This window comes from Anarhichas minor, unplaced genomic scaffold, assembly GCF_050575085.1.
Source record: "Anarhichas minor isolate MPS153535 unplaced genomic scaffold, ASM5057508v1 ptg000010l, whole genome shotgun sequence".
Lineage (NCBI taxonomy): Eukaryota > Metazoa > Chordata > Actinopteri > Perciformes > Anarhichadidae > Anarhichas > Anarhichas minor.
Window position 1 is genome coordinate 4,878,501 of NW_027466456.1, and position 25,133 is coordinate 4,903,633.

General features: G+C 41.8%; 2 protein-coding genes across 3 annotated transcripts; both read right to left on the reverse strand.

The window, feature by feature from the left end:
- Positions 1-3,994: 3,994 nt before the first annotated feature.
- On the reverse strand, positions 3,995-14,207 carry abhd17ab (abhydrolase domain containing 17A, depalmitoylase b). Of its 2 annotated transcripts, none has more exons than XM_076087720.1 (5): positions 13,433-14,207; positions 12,502-12,923; positions 10,818-11,012; positions 9,945-10,124; positions 3,995-6,893 (listed from the first exon to the last, which is right to left on the reverse strand). In XM_076087720.1, exons 2-5 carry the CDS (start codon positions 12,915-12,917, stop codon positions 6,668-6,670), a joined length of 1,017 nt encoding a protein of 338 aa, XP_075943835.1. In that variant the 5' UTR covers positions 12,918-12,923; positions 13,433-14,207; the 3' UTR covers positions 3,995-6,667. The 2 variants fall into 2 exon arrangements, with proteins under 2 accessions (XP_075943835.1, XP_075943836.1); XM_076087721.1 differs by lacking the exon at positions 3,995-6,893 and adding an exon at positions 6,926-7,022.
- A 1,537-nt stretch (positions 14,208-15,744) lies between these two features.
- On the reverse strand, positions 15,745-25,104 carry LOC142946446 (AN1-type zinc finger protein 5). The gene is given in 7 exon segments (XM_076087728.1): positions 15,745-19,338; positions 20,109-20,205; positions 20,208-20,218; positions 20,902-21,029; positions 23,159-23,270; positions 23,582-23,781; positions 24,960-25,104. Coding segments are annotated over 6 exon segments (657 nt in total). The 5' UTR covers positions 23,742-23,781; positions 24,960-25,104; the 3' UTR covers positions 15,745-19,189.
- Between the last annotated feature and the right edge of the window lie 29 nt (positions 25,105-25,133).

The window sequence follows — 25,133 nt, forward strand, 5'->3', positions numbered from 1 at the left end:
TTCATAATGAGTAACTTCATAATTATTATAGTTTTGTTCAAACACAACTCTGTTTGGGACGGTTTCTCAGTTCATCGTGTTTTTTTTCATATTTCAAAGCACATCAATATGACTACACAAACAACGACTGCACACAATCGATCAATCACGAACGTGTCTCTTTGCCCTTGTGCTGTGACAACACGCTCGTCCCTCTTGGGATTAACATGATCAAGAACAGGACCGCAGGCTGCTCTGGACAGAGCCCAAGTTATTTTGCTGAGTGGAAGACATTTCTGCTGAGTTGAATGCAGCAGTCACGACCTTCCTTTCCTGAAGCTGAAGCTGCTGCGCCGCTCAAACACTTTTCCAGGAATTCAAAGACAAACGTGCATTTTTTTTGACATTCACAGGAATTTATAAAAAAAACAGAAATAACTTTAGGGAATATAAATTTCTTTTACAGGCCTCTGACTTTCACTTTTTATTCAAAACACGTGCACTTGTTCTTATCTATAAAAGGAGTAATGTTGAAATGTTCAACTTCAGCAGTCAAAAGTAAACCGAATGAAAGAAAGCGATCACATTCTCGAGGTGGGTTATGTGGTGTTAAAGTGTGTATTTTATATATTTATACATGTCTTACTTGAGTCTGCTTCATTGTTTCAAGACAATCAACACAACCTTGACAACAACTTGTAAAAAGGACCAGTGCAGGATTTCAGGGAGATCTATTGACCAAAATGTAATATAATATCTATAACCATGTTTTCATTCAGTGTATAATCACCTAAAACTACCAATCGTTGTGTTTTTGTTCCAAAATAGGCCACTAATGACAAAATCAAAGAGCAAAACAAGCGTATTGAACATTGTTTCGATCGGTTAATGTAGGAGAGGCAACACAAAATGGAGAAAAGAGAGTAATCGAACACAAATTGTGTGTATGTGTGTAGAGAAAGAGCCGGTTCTTGCAATAATTAAGGTTAACAAATACTGGTTATGGTTTAAGGTAAGGGTAAGTTTCCAGTCACTTCATGAAAATCAATCCAATGCCAATTTCAGTGGTTCCTAATTTGAGGATCAACATAGGACACTAAGCTTTTCTGATATCCATATATGGACTTATTTTTATCCTTGTACAACCTTTGCTGGAACAGTTTTTCCACAGTCATTTTTAAATGCCTAATAGATCAGGTAGCTATGTGCTCCTCCCCTAATAAGTAAATGTGATGATTGAGCACACCTGCTTCTTATCCCCCCCCTGCTCGTGGAGCTGTTTTTGTCCCTCAATACCCTGAAGAAGACTGTCATGTAATGATTTTTTTTGAGGTGTGCATTGTGTTTTCCTCTACACGGGGGGTCAGAACCCAAAAAAGCTTTAGAACTGCTGTCCTCGTTTGTGTGCATGCTGCGCAGGTCTCTTTGTTCCTCTCAACCAGAAAGAAAACGGTGTGTACTTTTTAAATGTGGTACACACTTTACACTACAATCAATTATTGGAATTCTAGAGCAATATTCAGTCTTGCGTAGTTGTAATGAAAACACTGGAGCCTCTCTGCACTGTGTGACAGGTTCTAATTTGTGGTATTATGACCAGTATCATCCTCTGTATTCTGAGTTCATGCTGCTGCCCTCGGGCTGTAGGCGTCACAAAGCTCCTCACGGCCACAAGCTATGAACACTCACTTGTGACTCCCCTTTTCCTGCTATTAAATTACCATATTTACAATTTCTTTTTTTTTTTTTAAATATTGGTTTCATTTGACAGAATAAGCTTGATACTTGAGAGTACAAACCCCAGTGAATCCAAAACGAAAACGTTGAGGTGGGGAGCGCATAAAATCCCGCCACAGACTACAAAGAAAAGAGCAGATAAACATCAGTGAGAGATACATAATGCACGGGGCAAAAGATGCTCCGCAGGAATGGTAATGAGAACCAGAAGCACGACATGAACTCAGCAGGCACGCTGGCTATATAGCCGCAAAATGAATGTGCTGCAAAAATATCGAAGAAGCAAAATACTCTCTAACCACTTAATGTTCAAACCTTTGTGAAGAAGCCTGCGTGCTCCTTTTGAATGCTGGAGAGGCCGTTTCATCAGAGGCCAGAGCTCATCCTTCATGCTGGCAGCTTCTTGACTGATTATGCAGCAAGATATCAAAGCGTTTGTGCAATATAGTCCAGTTCCCTACACACGCACACACACACACACATCCTGCTTTGTGATATCATCCTGATATCCGCTCTGACTCGGGGGGGTCAGACCTTCTCAGTTGGAGGTCTCTGTGCTGCAGGTACACATACATTCAGTGCAAACCTGTCTCTGTCTGCGCTAATGATGCACCGTATTAGTGGATGGTTACTAGTGGTTCTGATGTCTGAATCAGATGAGCAGTTCAAGAGCTAATTGTGTACAAAAGAACACAATTTCAGATGTATGGAGGGGACTGCCAAACCTAAACAGATGTCAGGCGTAGAGACAACTGAGACATGCGGCGCAGGCCTAATGGTTTACATTCCATCACAATACAAGTGTGTATTATTTTAGCATTGTTTTAATTTCATAAATCTGTAACTGTGTCTGCTAGAGAGTGAATTATGAGATAAGAAAGGTTAAAATGTGTTCACATAATAAAACGTTATAGTCATCTGATGTAGTTGACCGGTCGGCTATAATGGATTCTACAATGCTCCCAAAAGATTCATCAAAATGTATTATTCTTAAACTATTCTGTTGAATATTTAAACGACAAATACCACTGGTTAAGGTTAAGAACAAAACTTTTTCAAAACGAAAAATATAAAATTATATTGTTTTCCCCAGAAATCTATAAAAGTTTCAGTTACTTTGTGTCCATACTTACTTGCACTATTCTCTGAGAGCGCGACCCTTTTTTTATAAGTATTTCACAGTCTTTGCCGGTTATCTGCAGCCTTGCCTCACACTCACAGAGAGTTCATCGGGTCACGGAAACCTGTGAAATTCATGCGTCCAGTTGACACAGTGACATCATCCACTCGGCAAGAATGCAAATCTCTATTTACTTTCCTTATCCAGGCCCTTTTATACTCTATGGTACGTGTTTCTACATCTCTCAAACTGATATAAGTCTAAATGCTCACCACCATACAATCCTCAAGCTGAGAACATGAAAAGGCTTCAAAGCTCCCCGATTCACAAGTCTTGTTTTAAGTCTCCTGTTGTCGAGAGCCAGCACGTCCACAATCCTTTGATACACGTCAACATGAAAAGGCTCACTGTGCTCGGCGCTGTGTGAAAGACTGTGTGTGCATCCGAGTGTGGAGGAGTGCTGGTGCTGCTGCTGGTGCTGCTGCTGTTCGATGCAGTAGGTCAGGCTGCACTAACTACGCCTTACGCAGGGGGATGCGGACTGCAGCTGCTTTTAATCCGTAAGAGCATTTGAGTGGGACACCAGATTGTTTATGTAGTCCATTGAAAGCGAGCTGGCACAAGTGTGTGTGTGCGTGTTCAGAGGGAGGAGGATGATCTCAGCTTACGATCCATCTGTCCCCGTTTCCCCACAACTCAACATGGTGGCAGACAGTGAGGAGAGGCAGGGACAGACCTGAGTCCTTTGGTACTGGTTTAATTAAAACGCATCATTTGAGCCTTTTTGGCACAGATGATAATAAGCCCATCCCAAAACACGACAACTCTACAGAGGAAGGATCAAAAAACACACACACACTCACACCAGGCAATTAAAGGACTCATTTACTCATAAGCCAATTATTCAGCCGAGCCGTTCTTGGATGTGTCTCGTGCAGCCCCGTGAGGCCGTCCACTGCCGGCAGGTCATTATTCACAGAGTGCCAGGACTGCCATGAGATAACTGCCTCACTGCCATGAGACACGGTTACATTGACTCCAGGAGAAAAGGCCGTTGTCTTGCAGCATAGAGCACATCTTCACTACAAAACAACACCTAGATGGAGGAAATACCAGTTGTTGTTTTTTTTTTTTTTCAAAGAGCAAAAGAGTCAATAATTATCAATTTATGATTATATTTTATTAACTTCTCAGATATCGCAAAAAAAAAGAAAAAAAAAAAAAAGAACTGACAATCTTCAAAAGCTAAAAAGGAGTCAGTAAAATAAACAATGGCCAACATTTTGTGACACCAGAAATCCAAACATTTGAATAAAAGACTTCTTTACAAACCAAAGCTCTTCATTTGTCAGCTTGAAGCTCCCCTTTAATCGTTCCACACACTTATGTTCCCCTAAACCCGTCCCAACTCACAGCTTAGCTGTAATAGTTGTACTCCTCCACAAATGATAAATTATAAACACCTTGAACAAAAAAACTAAAACCCACAACTTGGTAAATAATGCTGCTCAAACTCAGTTGCTGCATATTTGAAATCAAATATAATATATGACAAAACAATTATTTAGCAATATGACAAATGGTCACATTTTTGTATCCAAGTGTCCTGTGTAGTGGAAAAAGACTGGACCAATCACATAGATGAATACACATTCTGATAAAAAGAACTTAAAATGTGAACATTTTTGCCTTTGGTTACGAAGATACCAACATAAACAGCAGGTACACGGAGTGAAGCCCGAAAAAAAAGTTACACTTTGGTTCATATGTACACAAGACAACCCCAAAAAAAGTCATCATCTCAGCTTTCAACTCAGAAGTTTAAAAGGTACACCACTCATGTTCATGTAAATCAGAGTTTTTTTAAGCTATACATTTGAACTTTTCATATAATTTCGGCTTTGTGAGTGTTGCACCTCCACCTGTAGAACAGACCACTAGTGAGAGTGAAGGGCTTTTTGTCACCAACAGAGTGCAGTGAATCTAACGGACACAAGTTATCTTATGGAGTCATCCCAAACACGAACCAGACAGCCAAGCTGATAGAACTCTAAAGCAGTTCCTTTTTGTACACAGATCATAAGAAAAGACGACGGGACAATTTACCGTGTACTAGTTAGTGATTTCCCCCGAAATAATCAGCGCAAAAAGAACAATCGCGAAGGGAACACAACATGCTCGAGACAGTTTGCAATAGTTACAAAAGTCACACCAGCAGCTAGAAAAGATCGTTTACCACTCTCAGTCAATTCTGTGTAAAACCAACAGTGTGACCAAGAGCCTCGACATACAGACAGATGTTATCGGCAGTTCCTGTAAAGGCTGTAAACCAGCTGTTTTTACCTGTGGCACAGAATAGTAGCGGAATAGCTTTGTTGGGAGTGTAAATGTGACCAAAACGCTGTTTCTCAGAAGAGCTTCTTACTGCACTGCATCTCATTGTGATGAAACATCTGGTCCTGTGCTTATCAGGGTATAAGAGCGGGAAGGATTTCCATAAAACACTAGATTTCAAGGCGACGTCACTTCTCAGATTGACAGAACTGCCCCTCAAGATGGAGTGAGCGAGATAGAAACTGTCTGGAGGTAGAACACAGAGGCCTGTTTTAATGTTAGCGTTGCTTCTCCGTTCCAGACACTGAGGGAAGCAGCTGTGACCTACTGGTGTGAGACATAAACGACACGAGCAAGACTAAAACAAATCGGACAGACTCTCAAGACGCTCCACTAGATGACGGAGCTTTTTCAGAGGCTCTTGAACTTCTTTATGACAGCCAATCAAACGCCGTTTCTGGGATACAGATGTGGCGCAGAGACTGAAGACATTATAGAGAAAGTTAACGGTCTGTACCTCAGTTTTAGGATCATAGTTTGCTTCATTACCTGCAGGTACAAACAGACCTCTCACACTCACACACACACACACACACTGCATGAACATGTCCCCAGAAATCTGAAGAGATTTCACTGACTGCATATAAAACAAAAAAAGGACACAAACAAATGTGGAATACACTTACCCTCATGTCTAAAAGAGGGTTACCTGAGCAAAATGTTCAGTACTGTGAAAAACAGAATTAAGCATGTATGTCTCTCGTGCATACATGAGGCGATAAGATATTAGGAACACCGTTCAATATAATGCAGTCCAACGCCACACAGCTAAGAACTACAAAATGACAATATAGTGAGATCAACCCTTCGAAACAGGATTTATTGTCAGGCTTTAAATTGGATTACATTAACTTGTACAGGGGTCACTAATAGAAACTGTAGAAAACTTAGTTACAAACCTGTTTGCAGTTCAAACGGGTGTTAAGGAAACGACAAAATAAAATAAAATAAAGCTTTTTTTAGGGCGTTTTTTAGTGTTTCCAACGCTTCCACATTATCCATTTAACTTGGGTTAACAGTAAAAAAATCCCACAAACTATGAGTAGGCTGGAAAAACTGATTTTCCATGCGGACCACAATGTCATTTACTGATCAGTTTGATGTTGTGTTAAATCTCCTTTTAATCATTTAAAGGATTTTTCCCCTTCCTGTCCATATTATTGCACCGTATAGGAATAGATGTAGTACTAAAGTAACTGCAAAAAAAATAAATAAAAACTGTCGAAATGCAGTTTGTGACGAGGTCTTCCACACTCACACACTTCTGTTTATGAACGCACTTCTTTCCACGGCCCATTAACGGTGCGCAGTGCCCCGGAAACAAAGCTCTACAGTACGTGAAGCATTACAGCCGCGGTACGGGACGGTTTAGATGACTCTTGTACAAAATGGTAAAGATGATGATGATGATGATGATGAGGATCCGGGCGGTGGCGGTCAGGCGTGCTGCACCGCCAACTCCTGTCCTATGAAGCGGCGCAGGCGCTCCAGATACTGGCTGTACAGTTCAATGTCGTTGTGCCCCGCCCCCTCCACCCAGAGAGGCTCCACAGCTTTGGGGCAGCGCTCGAACAGAGCCAGGCCGTGGGAGAAGTCGATGACCTCGTCCTCCGTCCCGTGGATGATGAGCACCGGGGACACGATTTTGGACACTTTGTCAATGCTAAAAAAGAGCAGGGGGGGGGGGGGGGGGGGTGATGATTTACGTACAATATTAGTCAGCCGCCCTCATAGAAGAGCTCTTCAAAGCAGATTTCACTGGTCAGTGATGGACAGTTGGACTCATAAATCACTGTAGATCAGATCATAAAAGAGAGGGTCAGTACGCCGGCGGATTAAACATGAATATATTTAATGGATCAATTTTGCCTGAGCTGCTACAGTAAATTGTTATTGGCTATAAAACTTGTTTATTGCTTTGAAACAACCGTGATATCTTCGAGTTATTATCAAAAACGGTATCAGGTGCAGACATCTTGCCGTATTGCCTGTGTGCACATCATTTGCACATTTTATCATCAGTGTTGACCCGCCCGTCTCTTTAGAACAGGTTTGACTCTTGTGGACAGTAAACAAGACAAACGCGAGTCTTGAGATTTATAGATTTCATCTCTAGAAATCAACATATTTATTGCATAATGAGGTATAAACTAGAATTATCCCTAGGCGGTTGTGTGCTGCCGCCAACCAGTCAAACTACAGTTTCAATCCACGTCTGTCCAAAATGTCATCATTTTATCCTGTTTAGACATTTGTGTTCATGAGGCATCGAGGTACGGACAACCCGAAAACAGGCAGAAGCATTAAAACAGACGACAAAACACACAAAGGCCGAATCTTAAAATCAGGGTAGGAAATTTACATATTTTTTTGGGGGCAACTTTTGCCCCCACTGACTGAAATCCAGGGGCATTTTCAAAAAATTGGGGGCACTTTTGAAACTTGTGAAATAATATTTAACCTTTGTTCAAAATAATAAATATATTTATTTAGGCTTACAGTATATGAGCAATTGTCATCAAATGGCAATAATAAGACTATTAGGCAGTAGTCTACAGATTCAAAGTGTTTTCTTAGATTTTTTTAACAAAAAACAAACATAAATCAGACAATCATATTCAATTTTATTCTTATTTCTTTGTGGTTATTTATTGTTATTATTAAATTTTTTAAACAACTATTAACAATTATTAAGTCAACGATGCCTTGATCACATATACATTAGTCATTGTGTGGAATTTTTGAGAAAAACATTTTTATAGCACCTTAAACATTTAAAAAAATGTGCCATTTGAAGGTACAAATTCAGTTCAGAGTTTTTGCTTAGTAAAATATCTTAATTGACTGTCAGTCAGGTATTATTCATTTCCAGCAACCCTCAAATCAAAGAATAAAGACACTTTACACACAATTTTGGTGTATTTTCCCTTTAACTCACGAGATGCAGGTAGCATGTTTTAGACTTAATGTGAATATAATTCATTTAATCTAATTTCCATTATGCAATATGTATACTTTGTTGGCATCTTATTCTGAAAACCGGATGTTCGTCTGAAGAAACCGGATGTTGTCTCACGTTAATCTTTCCGTTAACTTTCAAAGTCCTTCGCTCGCTCCCGATCTGTGCCGTTTAAATACCGTGAATTTCAGGATATAGGTGCACTAACATGTAAGTGTCTGCTGAGTTGACCGCAGTCTCGCAGTCACAGGTCTGATTAAGAAGCGCTTCATTTATTTATTCGTTTAGAAAGTTCGGGGGCCCCTCTCCTGGTGATATCAGGGGCAAAATTATATTTCTTAGGGGCAGTTTTGCCCTCGTGTATTTCCGACGCTGCTTAAAATGATAATCAAGTCTTCCCGTGGAATATTTACATAGAAAACAGCAGATAAAGAACAGTCGGACACAAAGAGGAAGGAGGGAGGCCAGCTGCCCACTCTGAACACTGGAGGCTTTCTCACCCCCCCCCCCCCCCCCCATGGTGTCCTCCCACCTGGGACTAGACACTGCGTTAAGACCGGCGTTGGCCGGATGTTGACCTCCGTCAGACGCGGCCACTAGAACTAAACCGACAACGAGAGCAGAAGGGATGGAGCCTCACTAATGATAGCTTTTCTCGCCGTTGTTTCCATCCCGCCAAGGGAGCTTATTTCGGTGGCCAAGATTTAAAAATAAAAACAGTAACAACACATTACAGTGAACACCCACATTACAGTCGCACACAAATGTGGGACGCCACATCTCTTCAAAGGGAGGATGAAGCCATAAAAAGAACAGTGCCAACAAGGACTGAATCTCACAACCAAGTTGTTGTTAGTGTTCAACGGTAGTTTCATTGTTACTGCTTATTAATACCAAATGCTTCCTCGCTTTAATGATGAAGCCTTCACATTCTGAGCTGAAGACCTAAATTTTTCAAAATGCATTCATGTTATCCTCATGGTCTAAAATGCTCCAAAATATTGTCACATTGCAAAAAATCGTTTATGGAGCAGCTCCAGACGTTATACATGTTGTCACAGGTTTAGAACTTATTTTAACTCTTAATCTAGGGTGGTGTTCCCCTTTAACGCTCTTTAACTTCATTTAGGTTGTAAAGATGTGGGACTTAAGACTTTATTACCTGAACGTAAACAGGCTGCTAGTCCCACACTGTTGTTAAAAGTTAAAGATAAACTACGATTGCACTCATGGAAGGTCACTTTCGGTCGCTGTACAGTGAGATCACTTCTGTAAGATCACACAGTCCTTCTCTGAAATGTGACAGTGTTTGGATGGCCTGCTCACATCTATGAAAATAAAACCAAGAAAAGACACCAACGCTGACATGACGGCACCGGAGCTGCTCTTTCAGCGCAGATGTTTGTCTTGGATTAGAAGCGCTTTCAGTGCAAATAGCAATTACACTTTTCTGTTGGCCGATCTGTAATTATGTGGAAATGCCAACTGGCAGCAAAATAGTCTGTGTAATCTATGTGTGTGTGTGTGTGTGTGTGTGTGTGTGTGTTCAAATGAACACCTCATTTCAGGATTTTATGGTGCAGAGAACGAGGCCGAGGGGAGAATAAAGACTTTGTCGTAGAAAGATTTCTTTGACAAAAGTGTTATCGTTACAGCCGACTATTAACTTAATGCCACATATCACGCGTGTCAACTTAAATCAGACCGTGCGCTGACAAACGCACGTAAAGAGCAAAACGAAATGTAGAGACTTACTTGGGGAACGCGTCGAAGCAATACGTTTTCTTCGTGTCAGGAAAGGCCACTCTCATGCCAGACGTCAGCGGTGAGTGAAGCACCACGGCAGCGCACTCGTACCGCGACGCCAGGTCCACAGTGGGTACTGTACCGATGCTCTGTCCATACAGGATGATGTTCTCCGGGCTAATGCCATACCTGCTCAAAGATACAGAGAGAGATATATATAGATATAGTGCAGGTTATGGAAGTTGTGCCTCGTGGCAAATACAGCAGTAACAGATACACAGATATTGTTTTTTTTATTGATTTTAGTCTAAGGTGGCTGCTATAAATACACAATGAAGAAAAACTGTTTACCTGCAGGTAGAGTATTGGGGAACATCCAATGAAAACTAAATTGTTTTTAATAAATATGCTGAAGTTTTATGGCTAAGAGTGACAGCTACACCCAAAAGTGAATTCACCTAACAAACCCTTTGTCAACGCTCCGTGGTGTCATGTCTGCCTTGAGGCTACAGCCGCATTAAGGCAGCTCCGCTTTCACTAATGAAACACTTTATCACATCGCATCGTCCTTGACAGACACCTCCTCCAGCACTCTCTTCCTTCATCCGTCCATCTCACTCTCTTTTTTTATTCCCACGGCATCTATTCACTCTCTACTCTTTTCATCTCAGCTCTGTCCTGATCACAACCTCGGCCACCTTGATATATATTTTTTAGGACATACAACAGTGGTTTCCCTAAGAATGCAGCGATACTTGAACCCATCCATACATGTAACATGGCTCCTAATCTAAAGTACACGTCCCGTCTCAGCAGGGCAAGCCACCGTATAATAACTCACCCATGACAGGACGCATATGGCCCAATTATATCATAACGTACCGCGTGCGCAGGGCGTGCCAGGCTGCATCGATGTCTGCGTAGAGGTTCTTCTCAGAGGGCTTGCCAGTGCTGGCGCCGTAGCCTGAGTAGTCGTAGGAGAAGATATTGCAGTTGATGCGAGTGCCGAGGCCGATGTAGAAACTGCTCATCTGGCCCAGGTCGACCGCGTTACCGTGGGAGAAGAGCACTGTGAATCTGACGGGACACGCATGCAGAAGACAGGGTTAGTAGATGGGCCCACAATCGCTGACAAGTACTTTAGTTATAGTCGAAAACATTAGCAGGATATAGACACGTAGTTGTCATTTTTACATGGCTCGACAAACACCACTAGAAACCCATGAAAACATCTTTAGTTGAAGTACATATGTCAAATCATACGTATAAACACTGGAGATTCTACCGGACTTCACTTGAAGCACAAAGAGAGACATGAAGGATTAACATTAAAAGACAAAACAAACTAAAACACAGTCCAGGTAACTCGACACTGAATCAAAGCATAAGCACCATGTCAGGGTCCACACAGCGAGGTTACTTTGGCTCCGCGGCCAACGCTTCGCACACTGGAGGATCGGTTTACCTCTCTTGACAAATGACTCTAACTTCTAGACATTTGGCACAACCTGAGAAGGAGCGTATCCACTATAAAGCCTGTTATTCATGAACGCATGTTGTGCTCCCTTGAGGAATCGGATACTTTTTCTTTTCCTCTGTGGTTTTGTTAATGAACCCATACGGCCCGTGGCTTTTTGCCCGTGTGGCCTTTCCACTAGGAATGCGGCATAACAAAGACTCCGCCATATCGGGTCTGGTTTGGGTTCATTGGTGTGTAATACAAGATCGCCATTAATACAAGACACACAGACTGTAACACAAGCCTGTCCATGTCTTTTTAATCGATTTAGTAAATTAATCAGCAGCAGCGCGCAGTGACAGGATGGGCATAAAACTGAAGTTGAATACTTTTACAGTACATCGTAACATTCAACGTCTGCTGCAAAATGACGTTATCACTTCCCGTAAAACGATCTACCGATCACTGCCGATAAATTCAATGGCACACATCTACAGGAAAGAAAGCCAGATTGCTGGAAATGTTTTGTCTCTGACTCACTGAAAACTAACATCTTGTCGTTATGATCTTGATCGTGACACGTTTTTCTATTTTTTTTTTATTACGATCATTATCATGAAGCAGAATTAGTGTCCCGGTTTATTTTCGGTTGCAGCGTATGAGCATAACAGCAGCTGACAGGAAGTAAACACGGAGACAAGCTGTGCAGTTCCATTGGAAATGTGCTCAAACTACCGTAAGCGTTTCAGACAGAGAGTGAGTACAGGTATATTCAGACAGACAGTCTGAGAGACAGCATGAGCACTTTGAACATTAAAGTAGACATGCACTAGCAGAATCCCATAACACTGGCATGAACCTGGACATGAGCAAAATATGTATCAGACAATCTTTGAGTCAGCTGGGAGACGAGTAAAGGAAGTAGACCTGAGTGTGAGTGAAAGAAGACTGACATGGAAGGAGGGTGTGGAAACACTTCTGAGGAAGTGTGACACACCGTAAAAATACAAAAAAGGAAGGCCAAGCAAGCTGCAGTCTGTAAACACACAAACACCTACTGTTACCACGCGGCCTCACAAGGTAGGCAAACCTTTCAAAAGGACCTACCTGGCGTTGGGAACACAGCGAAGGTACATGCAGCCGACTCTGTTGCCTCGGCTGGATCGCGTGAGGAACACCTCCGTCGTGTCCAGCTCTCTCTGCGAGTACTGGAACTCCGCCCGCTCCGTCAGGTGGAGCTTCCATCTGCCCTCCACAGACGCGGCCCCTCCGCTCCCAGCAACTGATGCACCGCTCCGCGCCCGCAGGCTGGACGTCCCCGTGGCCCCTGGTGCTGCTGCTGCTGCTGCTGGTGGTGCTGGTGTTGTTGCTCCTGTTGCTGCAGGGCCAGCCTCTGGGTCTGGGTCTGGGAGGAAGGCGTACGTGGGCTCGGGGGGCAGGAAGGCGAGCTTGGCCGCGATGCGACCGGGACATGGCGGGCAGCAGAAAAGGCAGCAGAGCTCGCTGAGAGAGAGGCCATTCATCCTTCACTGTGCAGGAGGGCGACAAAAGGATCACTGTGCTAATGGAGCCACATCATCCCAGTGTTAACACAATGAGATACTTATTACAATGTAATGTACAAGGCATTCAGTCAAAGGTGGCTACAGTGATGAGGACAATGTATCTACAACAGCTTGTTTGTAACATGTCAACATTAAAATATTAAAGATATATATATACACATGTCTGAAAACATGTGTGTCGCAATTTCCTAAGCTCAATGTGAAAAACTGTCTGTTTTTCTTTGAGAAATGACAAACAAGTAATCAAGAAGTGCTGATTATTGATTTTTTGCCAGCTAACAATCTATAATAGTTTCGGCTCTAACTTTCTGGATGTTGGTACTTTAAATAAGAGTGATAGCGCTCTAGTACACCATAGGACTATAACTCAATTAGCAAAAAGAGACATTTATAAAAACAATCATTGACTGCAACACCATATGACATCACCACAAATATACAATACATGTGTATGACAATGACAGGAGACCTACCTGTTGCGCTGAGTCGCTTAGTCTAAGTTAAAGTAAAAAAGAAGTTGTGTTGAAACAAAAGTTAAAAACAAAGGAAGACTTCAGTCAACTTCAAACGCTGGATACTGCCTGTAAAGTGCCCAGTCAGCGGAAGGAGGCAAAAAGTAGTGGAGCCGAACGGCAGACAGGAAGTGTTATTTACAAAGTATCTGCTGTGCTGTCTGAGTGGTGACTGGAGTCCAGATCACATCCATTTTGTCCACTTTGTTGAGATGTCGACGAGTCACTTCAGATACAATGTTCTGTTTCCCAAACGTGCCCTGTATATTTTTAGGAAAACCGACAACTTCTGACTGGTCTTTGACGGTGAGGAACTAGCGTTTAAAACGTGATCTACAAAGTGATAAAAACAACTTATAAGCGTTTTTACAATTACAATACAGCCCCAATTCCCTCACGTGAATGTGTGATGTATCAAGAATAACGACAGGTCTTATATTACCGGAGAAAGAAGCTGCTCGTCTGGTAGGCGCTACCAGCTAACGCTACGACGGCTTAAGCTAGCAAGAAGACATAAACACGGCTACTCGGTTAAAAAACGACGCTCAATCGTGGACAACCGGAGCAAAAACGCCGTTAATACACAGGTTCCGACGTGTGCGCGTTTCACCGTGAATCCATTCTGGACGGTGCTGGAGTCTCCTCTGAATTTATGGATGGCGTCTTGTCATTTAAATTAATCCATGTACGTGCGGTGTTTTCCTTCTTCTCAGCCGTTTCACCGCATCCGGAAGCGGACAGCTGACCGGATGTGACGTCAGGAGTTTCCATTGGACAATTAAGGGAAACTCGTTATCAGCGTGGGTGACAATGCTGTAAAAGATGACAAAATTGAACTTAATTGTTCTTTGAAGAAAACAAGGGTAAAAAGCACAGTATCTATTGTTTCTGCAGTGCGTATGAATCATCACAATTAATTAGTATTAGTGACTAAGATGATTAATTAAAGTTGGTGGGACTTTTTTACAATAAATGTATTCATTTTTAACAAAGAACAAGACGTATCACCGTGTATCATTGTGTAGGCAACTGTGATAAAATAATACCTGACGGGAATACATGACTTGCCCCCTCCCTTTCGAAAGAACACACACACACACACACACACACACACACCTGTACTATGTTTGTGAGGACACTCATTGACATAATGCATTCCCTAGTCCCCCTTACGCTAACCTTAATCATCACAACTAAAGGTCTAACCCCAAACCTTATTCTAACCTGAACCTTAAAACCAAGTCTTAACCCTCAAACAATTCTCTGAAGAAGTGAGGACCGGTCAAATGTCCTCTCTTTCCAAAAATGTCCTCACTCCCGGGTCTAAAACTGTAAGTGGTCCTCACAAAGATAGATGTACAAGTACACACACAAACGCGGGGACTTTTCCTGCCAGTTTCTAAGCAAGAGGCTTTGCTAGCACAAAAAAAACAAAACTTTACTACCTATTACAGAGAACTGCAAATGTCAGCTTTTCAACTTTTGTTTATGCAGCCCACCCATGGTCATAAGAAATAGGTCATCCTGTTACAGGCCCTGCACACTCCAACACAGGGTTTTCTGTTATTCTGCCTGATTAGACTTAATCTCAGGTTAATCATCATCAGTCTTTAGTTACACTGATTATAAGGTGAAGACATACTTTATGTTGAAACATTAGTATTACTATAACCGTGTGTTCCAGGTCTCACATCTCTCCAGATCTTACCACAAATTGGTGTTTTTTTTGCCCAGGTTCTGAGTTATGTCTTGGGGATGTCTACATCCACCCCACCACAAATTGAATATTTAGTGCCCACAGCATTTAAAATTGCAAACCCCATATCTTATTTTTCCTACTCTTGCACACCGCATTCAATCACTTTCTAGGTCTTGTGTGGTGAAGGACAAGCTATTGGCATGTTTAATGAGTGTAAAAAATATGAAATTAGTCAAATTAATCTGTGTTGTTTACTGATCTTGTGATGTCAAGAAATCACACGTGTTCATTCAGTAGAGTTAAATCGCTTTGACGCAACTCCTCTTACAGCATGCATCAGAGCTGAACATTAGCTGCTCTTGTACCATTTGTGCCCTTTAGTTTTTGCTTTGCATTTGAAAACAATATACAAGTACAATGCATTGGGGCCACAGCCTGTGCATGTACTGGAGCAGTAAGGAAGTCAGGAATGATTTTGTTAAAGTTTATACCACTACATATATAAATTGTATTTATAGAACTTTTAGGGAAACCTTTGTACATTAAAATAAAGAAATACAAAAGACAAGTGTAATTTAAAATAAACTTTGTGAATTTATTGTTTTATACTTACTCTTACACATCATACAATCCTAAATCTTCAAAGAAAACAAAATCAAAAGATATCTGGTGGTGTTTCTGGGGGACTGGAGTGCCAAGGAACAAGAAGTACAGCTCTGTGAACATTGTAGATTTCATTTGATGTCCCTCAAGCTCATCTTGAAAAGAGAAGATTGAATCGAGTCGCCGTCATTTGTCTTTTCTTCTGCAGTGCAACTGAATTTCAACCGGACTCGTCACAGCTGACAGGTTTATCATTATTATCAATCAAAACCCTCGCACGATGAAGACATTGATTATGAAAGGTTGTGCTAAAGACGGGATTGAAGACATCAAAACTCTATCGAAGCAACGGAACAGAGGGAAGAGCAATGTATACATGTACTGATAATATCGAGATTCTTTAGGTATGGTTGCCCTATATTGCTGGTGCCAAGTCCGTCATCACAAATAGTCGCTGATCCAACTGTCCGAAATCACATGTAAGAAAAATTGGGCCTCCACCCAAATACATGATAAAAGACATTACAGCTGATTATGTGAATTATGGTGGTTTACATTCAAACTGCCCAAGAAAATAAAGGGGTGTGGGGGGGGGGGGGGGTTCGATATGAGCAGTCAATAGAAAACAAGTGTAAACCGTGAAATCCTCACAATGTACACAGCTGAACAATCATCCCAAGCAAAGTACTTTTACTCTGAAAGGACTTTCAGTCTGTAAAGGAAAACTGAGCATTTTGTAGGTGACAATATTTTGTAAAGGTCATCAACGCAGCAGGCAAGCTTGAATAGTCGGAATATAAATAGATGCACCTTAGGGAACATCAAACTACAGAGTTTCAACCACAACTTCCCTCTGAATATGAGAATATTTAGAGTTTCAAGTTTCCACCAGTGGTAATGAAACCAGTCTGGGGCTTTAGATGACCAGCTCATCCTGGGTAAACACTCCGGGCGTTGGCACGCCAAAGTCACGAAGCCATTTATACGTCCATCAGCCGCACTAGGACTTAAAACGGGAATTATGATCCAATAAAAAGGAGCCAGACCTAAACTCAACCAGGTCCAACATGATATTCTGTGCATACAAGGAGAAGAGTCATTCACGCCCAATACATCCCGCATTAGCTTATTTTGAAAAATACATACTCTGCAAATTCCTTGAAACTTTTCCACAGCTCTTTCATTAATACTTAATGATGAAGCATCATTCACAGAGAGAAAGCTTTTTGATAATGAAAAGATGAAACCTCAAGTGCCTCTCTGCATCTCACAAGGGGCCTTTTTAACTTATTATCTCTGTGCTATGAATAGACTTCAGTAAACAGGATAAAAAGCATGTGCTGGGCTAATGTGTGATTCAGCGCGGTTAATAAAGCTTACGGGGCTCGATAACAATCCCACTGGTATTGCAGAATAGAAGCCACGTGGCCCGTAGAAGAGACGCATGGTGGAGCCAGATACTGAATATGCTTTGGGACATTACATCGGGCAGATGATGTGATTAATAACGTGTAAATAAAATGGGGAAAAAAAGATCAGTGCCATTCGTAGCATTTTGGGGGGATAATTATGAAAAGCACTTTTCTACACATAGTACTATTCTTCACCTTAGTGCCCCACCTTTATTACCTGGCAGAAATCTACATTAAGATTATACTATATGAATAGGAGCCATATGGTATTTACATATGGAGAAAAACAAAACAAAACGGTAGAGCCCTGTTAACTTGACCTTACGGTTCCAGCCATGCATTGTGCTACTGCTGTGTGGCTTTCTATAATAAACATTCCAGCTTCATTTCAAACTGTGCAGCCGGTTACGAAACAGTAACTGGTATGTTTGACTGCACACATGCAGGTAAGTTTGATCATCCTAGAGGAAGCTCGTTGGACTCGTCTGAATCCGAGCACATTGCAAAAAAAGCACAGCACGCGACTCCGCAGCATTGCGCTTCATTTAGCTGAGCGGAAGGTGGCGTCGTCAGCGCGTAGAGTCACCGCGAACCCAGGTCAGTTTTCATTCAGCATGTGTCAGTGGTCTGCTGGTGGTTAGAGAAACAAGGAGCTTCCCCCTCGTGGAACGGAAAAGGGGGAACACGGCCTCGCTTAAACGGAACGTCTCATCGATCAGGCAACTTCTTGCCTGCTGTACAGATAAAATAAAAAGGGCAAATGACCCGGATGCTGAACAAAACTGAGTAGGTGTGGCACAGGATCTGGTGCTCTGCAGTCGACACAATTTGTTGTGCTTTGTTTCCAAAATTCCAAAACTATGGACATTTTTACTGCACGATTGTGACTGTAACGGCTTAACTGGACTCTACTCCATCACGTCAAAGCTTGTGTATTTTTTATTCAATGGTTATATAATCAAGATGGAATTACTTAAATATAATTGAAAAGGTTAAGTGTAAATCTTAACGATTTGCTGACACATGCTCCCAATCCTCCAGCACAGACCAACCAAACGATAAAAAATAAATAGAATGCAATCACACAATTCAAGCTAACTACAATATATTAATATAGATCTTCTGATGTCATACGCTCATTAAAACAGGAAAAAAAAGGAGAAAAGAAACAGAATTCAATCACTCCGTTAAGTCAAGGTTCTCAGTTTCCCCGATCCTTGCCCTCCCCCTCCAACAACTGTTCATGCACCCAATATCAGTATGATAAGTCAATATATCAAAGAGAAACGTTTCTGGAAAATGCTAAGACTTGGGAGTTCAACGTATGATGACCCATAGAGAAAAGGTAAGAGGATGGGGGAGGGGGAAAAAAAGTATGCCAATTTGACAATAACTTGACATCATTTTCAGTCTGGGGTGTGGGGGGGGGGGAGAATATATATCTATATATACACACATATATATATACATATATTCCAAAGCCCTTAAAAGGTCTTGCTGATAGATGAAATCTCCGAGTTCGTTTTTTTTTTTACTTCTTAATTGACCTCTGTGCCATTAATCAGGCTGTGACACATTCCTCAGCTTACCCCCGTCTCATTTCAACTGCCTTACAGGGATTGTATAAAAATAAAACCACACGATCCCCCCGAGATGAGAAACAAAAAAGGGCTAAAAATCAAATGCCTTCCCTCCCCACAGCAACACTAATGTCCACCAGGCCCCTACGGCACTCTCCCCGACTCTCAAGTAAATGTGCACACACTGACTTTCATACAAAAACACACATACACACACAGAAGCGCTCAGATTCATCTGCAGTCAATAGTGGAGAGAGAGAGGGAGAGGCCGGTAAGGGAAGCGTCATGGCTGCAACCTCACCGCCCCGCCCCGGCTTAGTCTGCTATGAACAAATGAAGCCATGATATCAGGTGTTTTTCATCCAAGTCGCCATTGTTCAGATTCACAAAGTCAGAGACTTTTTTTTCTGTTTGCACTCAGTCCTCATAACTTCTGTATTTTCTCAGCCACCACGATGGGGTTCTCCTTGCGTATGCGGGCAGCAGCTGCACTCCGGTAATCGTAGGGACAGTCGTGTTTGTCAGAGTAACGGTGAATGGCACAGAACAGGTTCCCGCAGCGACAGTCAAAGCCTTCAGTGGAGAGAAGCAAACACGGTCAGTCAACATACAAGCGTGGTCTACACATCATCACACACGGAAATAAGTTACTTTGCACACTAATTGTTGTAGAGAGGACGAGTTTTGCTGCACTGACCGCTCCGGGTGGAAAGGTTCATATCTGTTGCTCAACACCCAGAACCACAGGCTGAACCACAGAGTGTATTTGCTCTTTAAATGGGCATATTTTACATTACTTTAATATATTTTACAACAAAAAGCCTCTTCAACACGGATCAAAACAGGACATGAATAAAGGCCGGCTAATCAGCTCAGTATTTGACCAGACCATGAGAGTTCATGCTGATACCAGGTTGCATTTTGCCCACTTTCTACATTTGTTGGGTGAGGGATTAGGCATAAAAATACAAATATTACTAAGATTAAATAGGACTGGAGCCTCCTTTGAGGTAATCAAACCGTGGAGGCCAGCAGTACACTGTGAAATGCACCACTGACCTGCAGAATGTTGTTCTCTGTGCAAAGCGTTTTGGTTGTGGAGAAAGAAAAACATCACACAAACCATGGACTGGGAGTTCGATGTTAGGTAGGTTTTTCAATTTTAGAGATGCTTTCTTAGGTAGAAGAAACACGACTAAATAACTATGCCTAAGTCAAAGCTTAGCTCTAAGTTTAAGCTCAGATAAGACGTGGCGGGTATCCCAAAAACTCCACAACTGTTATCTATTGCGTCAGAGGTGAGATGACTCTCAGTCAAAAACAAAAGCTCCTCTCTTCCTTACCTGTAAGGCCCACTTTCTTCCGGCAAGAAAAGCAGCGGTTCTTTTTCTTGTTTTTATCTGGAGTTTGGTCGTTATCAGACAAAGCCTGCGCTGCTTCCTCCCCACTGGTTCTGATAAAGAAAAACACACACAATGGTGACAAAACAATCCATTGTTTGTTCACGTATATGCTTCTATACAAGGATAACTACATGTTAAAATAAAACATATATATTCACAAGATATACAAAAAAAAAAAAGAGTTACCGCGATCTAGTACGACTGATACGGTATAAAATAGCTTTATATTTATTCTTTGTTTCTCTTTCAGAGACAATTACGGCCACTAAAGCATCGCTGCATTCACTCTCTCCCCATCTAGACATTTGGATGATGGGTTTGCGACACTAAGGGCCGTCCCAAACCAGCCAGCGTGACAATAAAACCCTCCATCCTCTGCACAGGTGCAGAGCTGAAAACTCCCATTACCCCAGAAACAACCATGCTGAAAATTGGAAAAAGAAAAATCATATAATTTGAAGTTTCATCTGACATTCATCATAAAATATAATTTTATGATAAAAAAAAAAGGTGGGATTAGAGTATGGAGGAAACATACAATCCTCAGAGTGTTTGTTTCTATTGATTAGTAGATCTTCATGGTAAATGGCGGCCAGTGCGTCCCACGGTTTAAATGTTTATTCATACCGTTAATAAGTAGCGCCCTCCACAGCTGCGAGTGTGACTCACGTTATGCGAACAGTGGGTGGGGACTGATAATGGAAAAAGGACCACCGATTCCTTTGATGTGTACCTGAGCTGTTGGAAGTACCCTCCTCCTCTCCCTCCTCAGCCTCCGCTCGATCGGAGTCTACAGCTCCCGAGTCCTGGGAGATGCTCATAGCGGTCATCTGTTGAGTTACTGGGCTGGGGGAGCTGGGCCTGGCGTCACGACAACACACAAACAAATACAGTTAAACCAACACAGGAAGTATTTTCTACTTCATTTTGTAGTAACTGTATGGCTGAAAGATTTGAGTATATTTTGTGAGTGATAACATCTTTACTTCACAGACAACCTTGATGCTCCTGTTGCCATCCTGAATGACTTACAAACCATCTATGTGAAAATGGAGTGAACACAATCCAAACAATTAAGTAGGTTTTTTTTCCAACCACAGAAACAATTTTGCATCTTTTTTTTGGGGCTGCATACATTAATCCCATCATTTAGTTTGGTGACTGACTACAACCTACTTGGATCTGTTTCAGCACTTTCTCTGTCAGCTACTTTGAGAAATGCCCTTTGAAGAGCTATCACAATCAACTCGACAAGACACAAGCAGCTACAAACAGAAAGCGGTACAGTGTGTGCATATATATATATATATATATATATATATATATATATATATATATATATATATATATATATATATATATATATATATATATATATATATATATATATATATATATATATATATATATATATATATATATATATATATATATATATATATATATATATATATATATATATATATATATATATACATACAGTACACAGCACAATCCATGATAATATTATGCAGACAGATCAGGCGCAAATCCCTTCTGATAATTCCAAAAATGTCATCACACTGGGAAGAAATGGCTGTTTGGACTTCTCTGATAACCGGGTTCATTATAATGTGGGGTAATCTGTGCTTTCCAGGACACACAGAAATGTACAGATGTACAGTACAGTTACTGATACATTATTAAATCCTCTCGTCATCTATCTGATCTGATTCTATTCCTCTAAGATCTACCCTGGTCTGTTGTCCTAGTTACATCTATAACAAAAATACAACACAAGCGTGTTTTTTTTTTTTTAACTATTGAAACAGCCTCTCATGACATCATCATCTTCAAATACTTTTGTTGTCACTTATCGCACGATATATTGCAAGATTCACAAGTTATTTATTGGCATAACTAAAAGCACACCACAGCCCTTACAAAATGGCAGATTACAAAAAAAAAAATAAGCAAGGCCTGCAACATTTATTCAGCGTTACGCAGCAGTTTTAGGAACAGGCCCTCGGGCACGTTTATAAAACACAGAACATCACTCTTGAGCTCTTTCTTTCAGCGTCAACTTTAAACAAGATATGGTGCATTCTGCCTTTGTTATTAACTATTAGAATAAAAAATATCACAAGACTCAAAACATCAACACAGAGAAAGCACTGGTCAGTACCCAATGACTAGCCATCCACAATAAAGAAATAAAAACATTCTACGCAGGTACGGTGCTTCCAGAGAAAGATTATGTGTGTAATGTCACAGATAAAGAACGTGTAGTTTTTGTTTTCGTTTAAAAACAACTAAGCCTACCTCCTATAATTACTATTGGATTACTGTTATTGTGTGCAGACTGAATGAAAATGCAAAGCAGAGATACTCAGTCACCAAGAAAACGCCACCGAGTGACAAAGCACCGAATAAAAATGTTCAATTTATCACAAACATAACGCCACCTATGGATGCTATGAAACAAACAGAACCACAGTCAGCGCTGACCGGGCATTAGGCTCGGTTGAGACACATTTGTCAGATTAAAAAAGGCTGAAAATGTAGTATTGACGAGCAAATACCAAAAGTCCTCAGGGGAAGATAAAAATGTCTGAATGGCCAGAGAAGATTGTATTTTGAACAGTAAGATGCGAATATAAATATCGTTTACCATCTCTGATTTCTGCAGAGGCGAGCTGTTGACTAATTGAAGCAACTAATGAGAACACATTAGAATACATTGTGCTGGAGCTAGTGATGAACTGATCTTCTCGTCTATTTTGTCAATTAAAACAGGCATTTTAACAATATAATCAAATGTCCACTAGAATGACAAACACCACGTACAAGTTCAGAGCCCAACGTTTCCCAATTACGTTCATATGATTACTCACCTTTTCTAATCTGCTTCTTCACAGTGAACACAGTACGTCGTGTTCTTAATTATACTTGGGTCAATGAGATTTAAATCACCACTAATTCCCAACGACTGATCGTTTGAGGACTCCTACCTGGCCGTTTGCTCTTCGGGTGGGGTTCCGGCCACCTCTGTGCCGGGCTCTGAGGTCGTGCTCTCCACAGCCACACCAGCCGACCCCGGCGAACCTGCTGGTGATGTAACAGCTGTGTGGGGACAGAACAGTCTGATAGCACCAACAACACAAAGCCTGTTGTTTTGGCCCTGAACATGAAGGACTTTCTATCTCTTTCAAAGTATCCCAACATATGCCAGTCATCGATGTGGTTTGATGTCACTCTCTTGCTTTCTGATGCCACAGTGAAGGCAGCTACTGCTACCTGTTCTCCAACCCCTTTTAGCAGATCCAAGTGCCCCCCCATGACTGTACAGTTTATGAGTGACCCCCCTGTTCTTCCCCACCTAACAGACCCGTATCTCGCACCAAACTGGTTACACGTCTCTCCCATCTCCGTACCTTTCTCGCCCGGGGGGCTGGATCGCCCCCCTCCCTGTTGCCTCTGCAGGTGTTCCTTGTAGCAGACCGAGCACATGCCGGTGTTGCGGGGGTTACCATAGAAACCGCATCCCATAGTGCAAAGCATTGGCACCTGCGTCTGATTGGTCTCCTGAGCCATGCTCTGACAGAGGGGGTAAGGGGGATGGGAGGGGATATTCCTGAAAAATGGGGGTTACAGAAGTTAGTCAAAAGGATTAGATTTAATTACATTTATCTAGTTGATTACATGGTTATTCAGATTGCTTTTTTTTTTTTTTTTAAAGCTAAAAGAGTTTGGAGACTGGCACTGGAGCATGAGAGTGGAGTTGGTTGCCATGCGAGTTAATTTGTGGGTAATGACTTACTAATTGTAGCTTTAATGAAGGTCTGTCAAACAGGTTCATACCTTAATCAACCAAAATTACCTCCAACACAGTGAAAAACTGCCACTGAAGAAGACCTGGACTTTTTCCCACACTTAACCGAGACTTTAGAATAAATTATGTTTCTAAATTAAAGACCAAATCAATCGCACACATAATGGAAAAACAGGAGCAGATACATACAGAACAGACTACACAACCTAGCGGTTAATGCACAGCTGCTCCTGCAACAATAGGGCAACACGCCAGTGAGTTGTGAAAAGTAGCACACTGTGGAATTGTCACACAAACTAGGTGGAGAGCCGTGCGTATGAATGAAAACAAAGGGCACAAAGAGACGTGCTGAGTTTCAGTGTAAGAGGCAAGTTACGGTCTGCGAAATACACAAGCCAGCTCAGCTGGTTTATGCTGTCTTCAGAAAGATGTTCTGATCGGGACAAAAGTTAACAAAAACAAACAAACAAAAGCTAGAAGACATGTCTCCACTAACAATGAACCCTTCACGTTCAGCGATGACCTGGCGAACGTTGACGCTACGTTGCTTCCAGGTGTCGCTAAACAACTTCCAGCTGACTGTCCCCCCCCCCCCCCCAGTTTTGAGTTTTGCCCGCAGCAGAAAACAATTGGTGTCCTATGCTCGCATAGCTCAAAGCAAATACTAACATTAGCAAACAGCTTTGTCTGTCTGACTGGATACCACCACAAAGAGAAGGACACAACTCGCCTGGTGGCCTCCGATCGCGATGAAAATCAAGACCATGAAAAAGTACAGCGTCCTTAGCGACAGACTGTAAACAAATCTTTGTTTTAAATCGAATAAACGCTAGTGTTAGCAGGCTAACGTTAGCTGCCCTGCTAGCATTAATCGGGCAGCCCCTCGAAACACAGCGCGCTTCCCGACAGCGTCCTAGCTTGGTTTTCAATCGGTTACGCACAGCCTCTCTCGTAGCGGGTCTAAAAATGAAGACCGGTACCTGGAATTCGAGGTACCGAGGGCTGCCGACGACCTTGGGCTTCAGATTTGTACAAGTTGTGTCCCCCCCCCAGCAGAGCGCGCGGCCTCTTACCCAGCGCTAGCTCCCGACATTCGAAACAACGACCATGACGTCACCCGCAGCATCGATTCAGCCTTCAGTCAGTCGGGGCCA

Bases quoted from the DNA above. Each gene is read 5' to 3' on its own strand.
- abhd17ab (XM_076087720.1), bottom strand. From the start codon at position 12,917: ATGAATGGCCTCTCTCTCAGCGAGCTCTGCTGCCTTTTCTGCTGCCCG. The intron at 11,013-12,501 runs GTAGGTCCTTTT...GTGTCCCGTCAG, and splicing joins CGCTGTGTTCCCAACGCCAG to ATTCACAGTGCTCTTCTCCC. The intron at 10,125-10,817 runs GTACGTTATGAT...ATCTTTGAGCAG, and splicing joins TGGCACGCCCTGCGCACGCG to GTATGGCATTAGCCCGGAGA.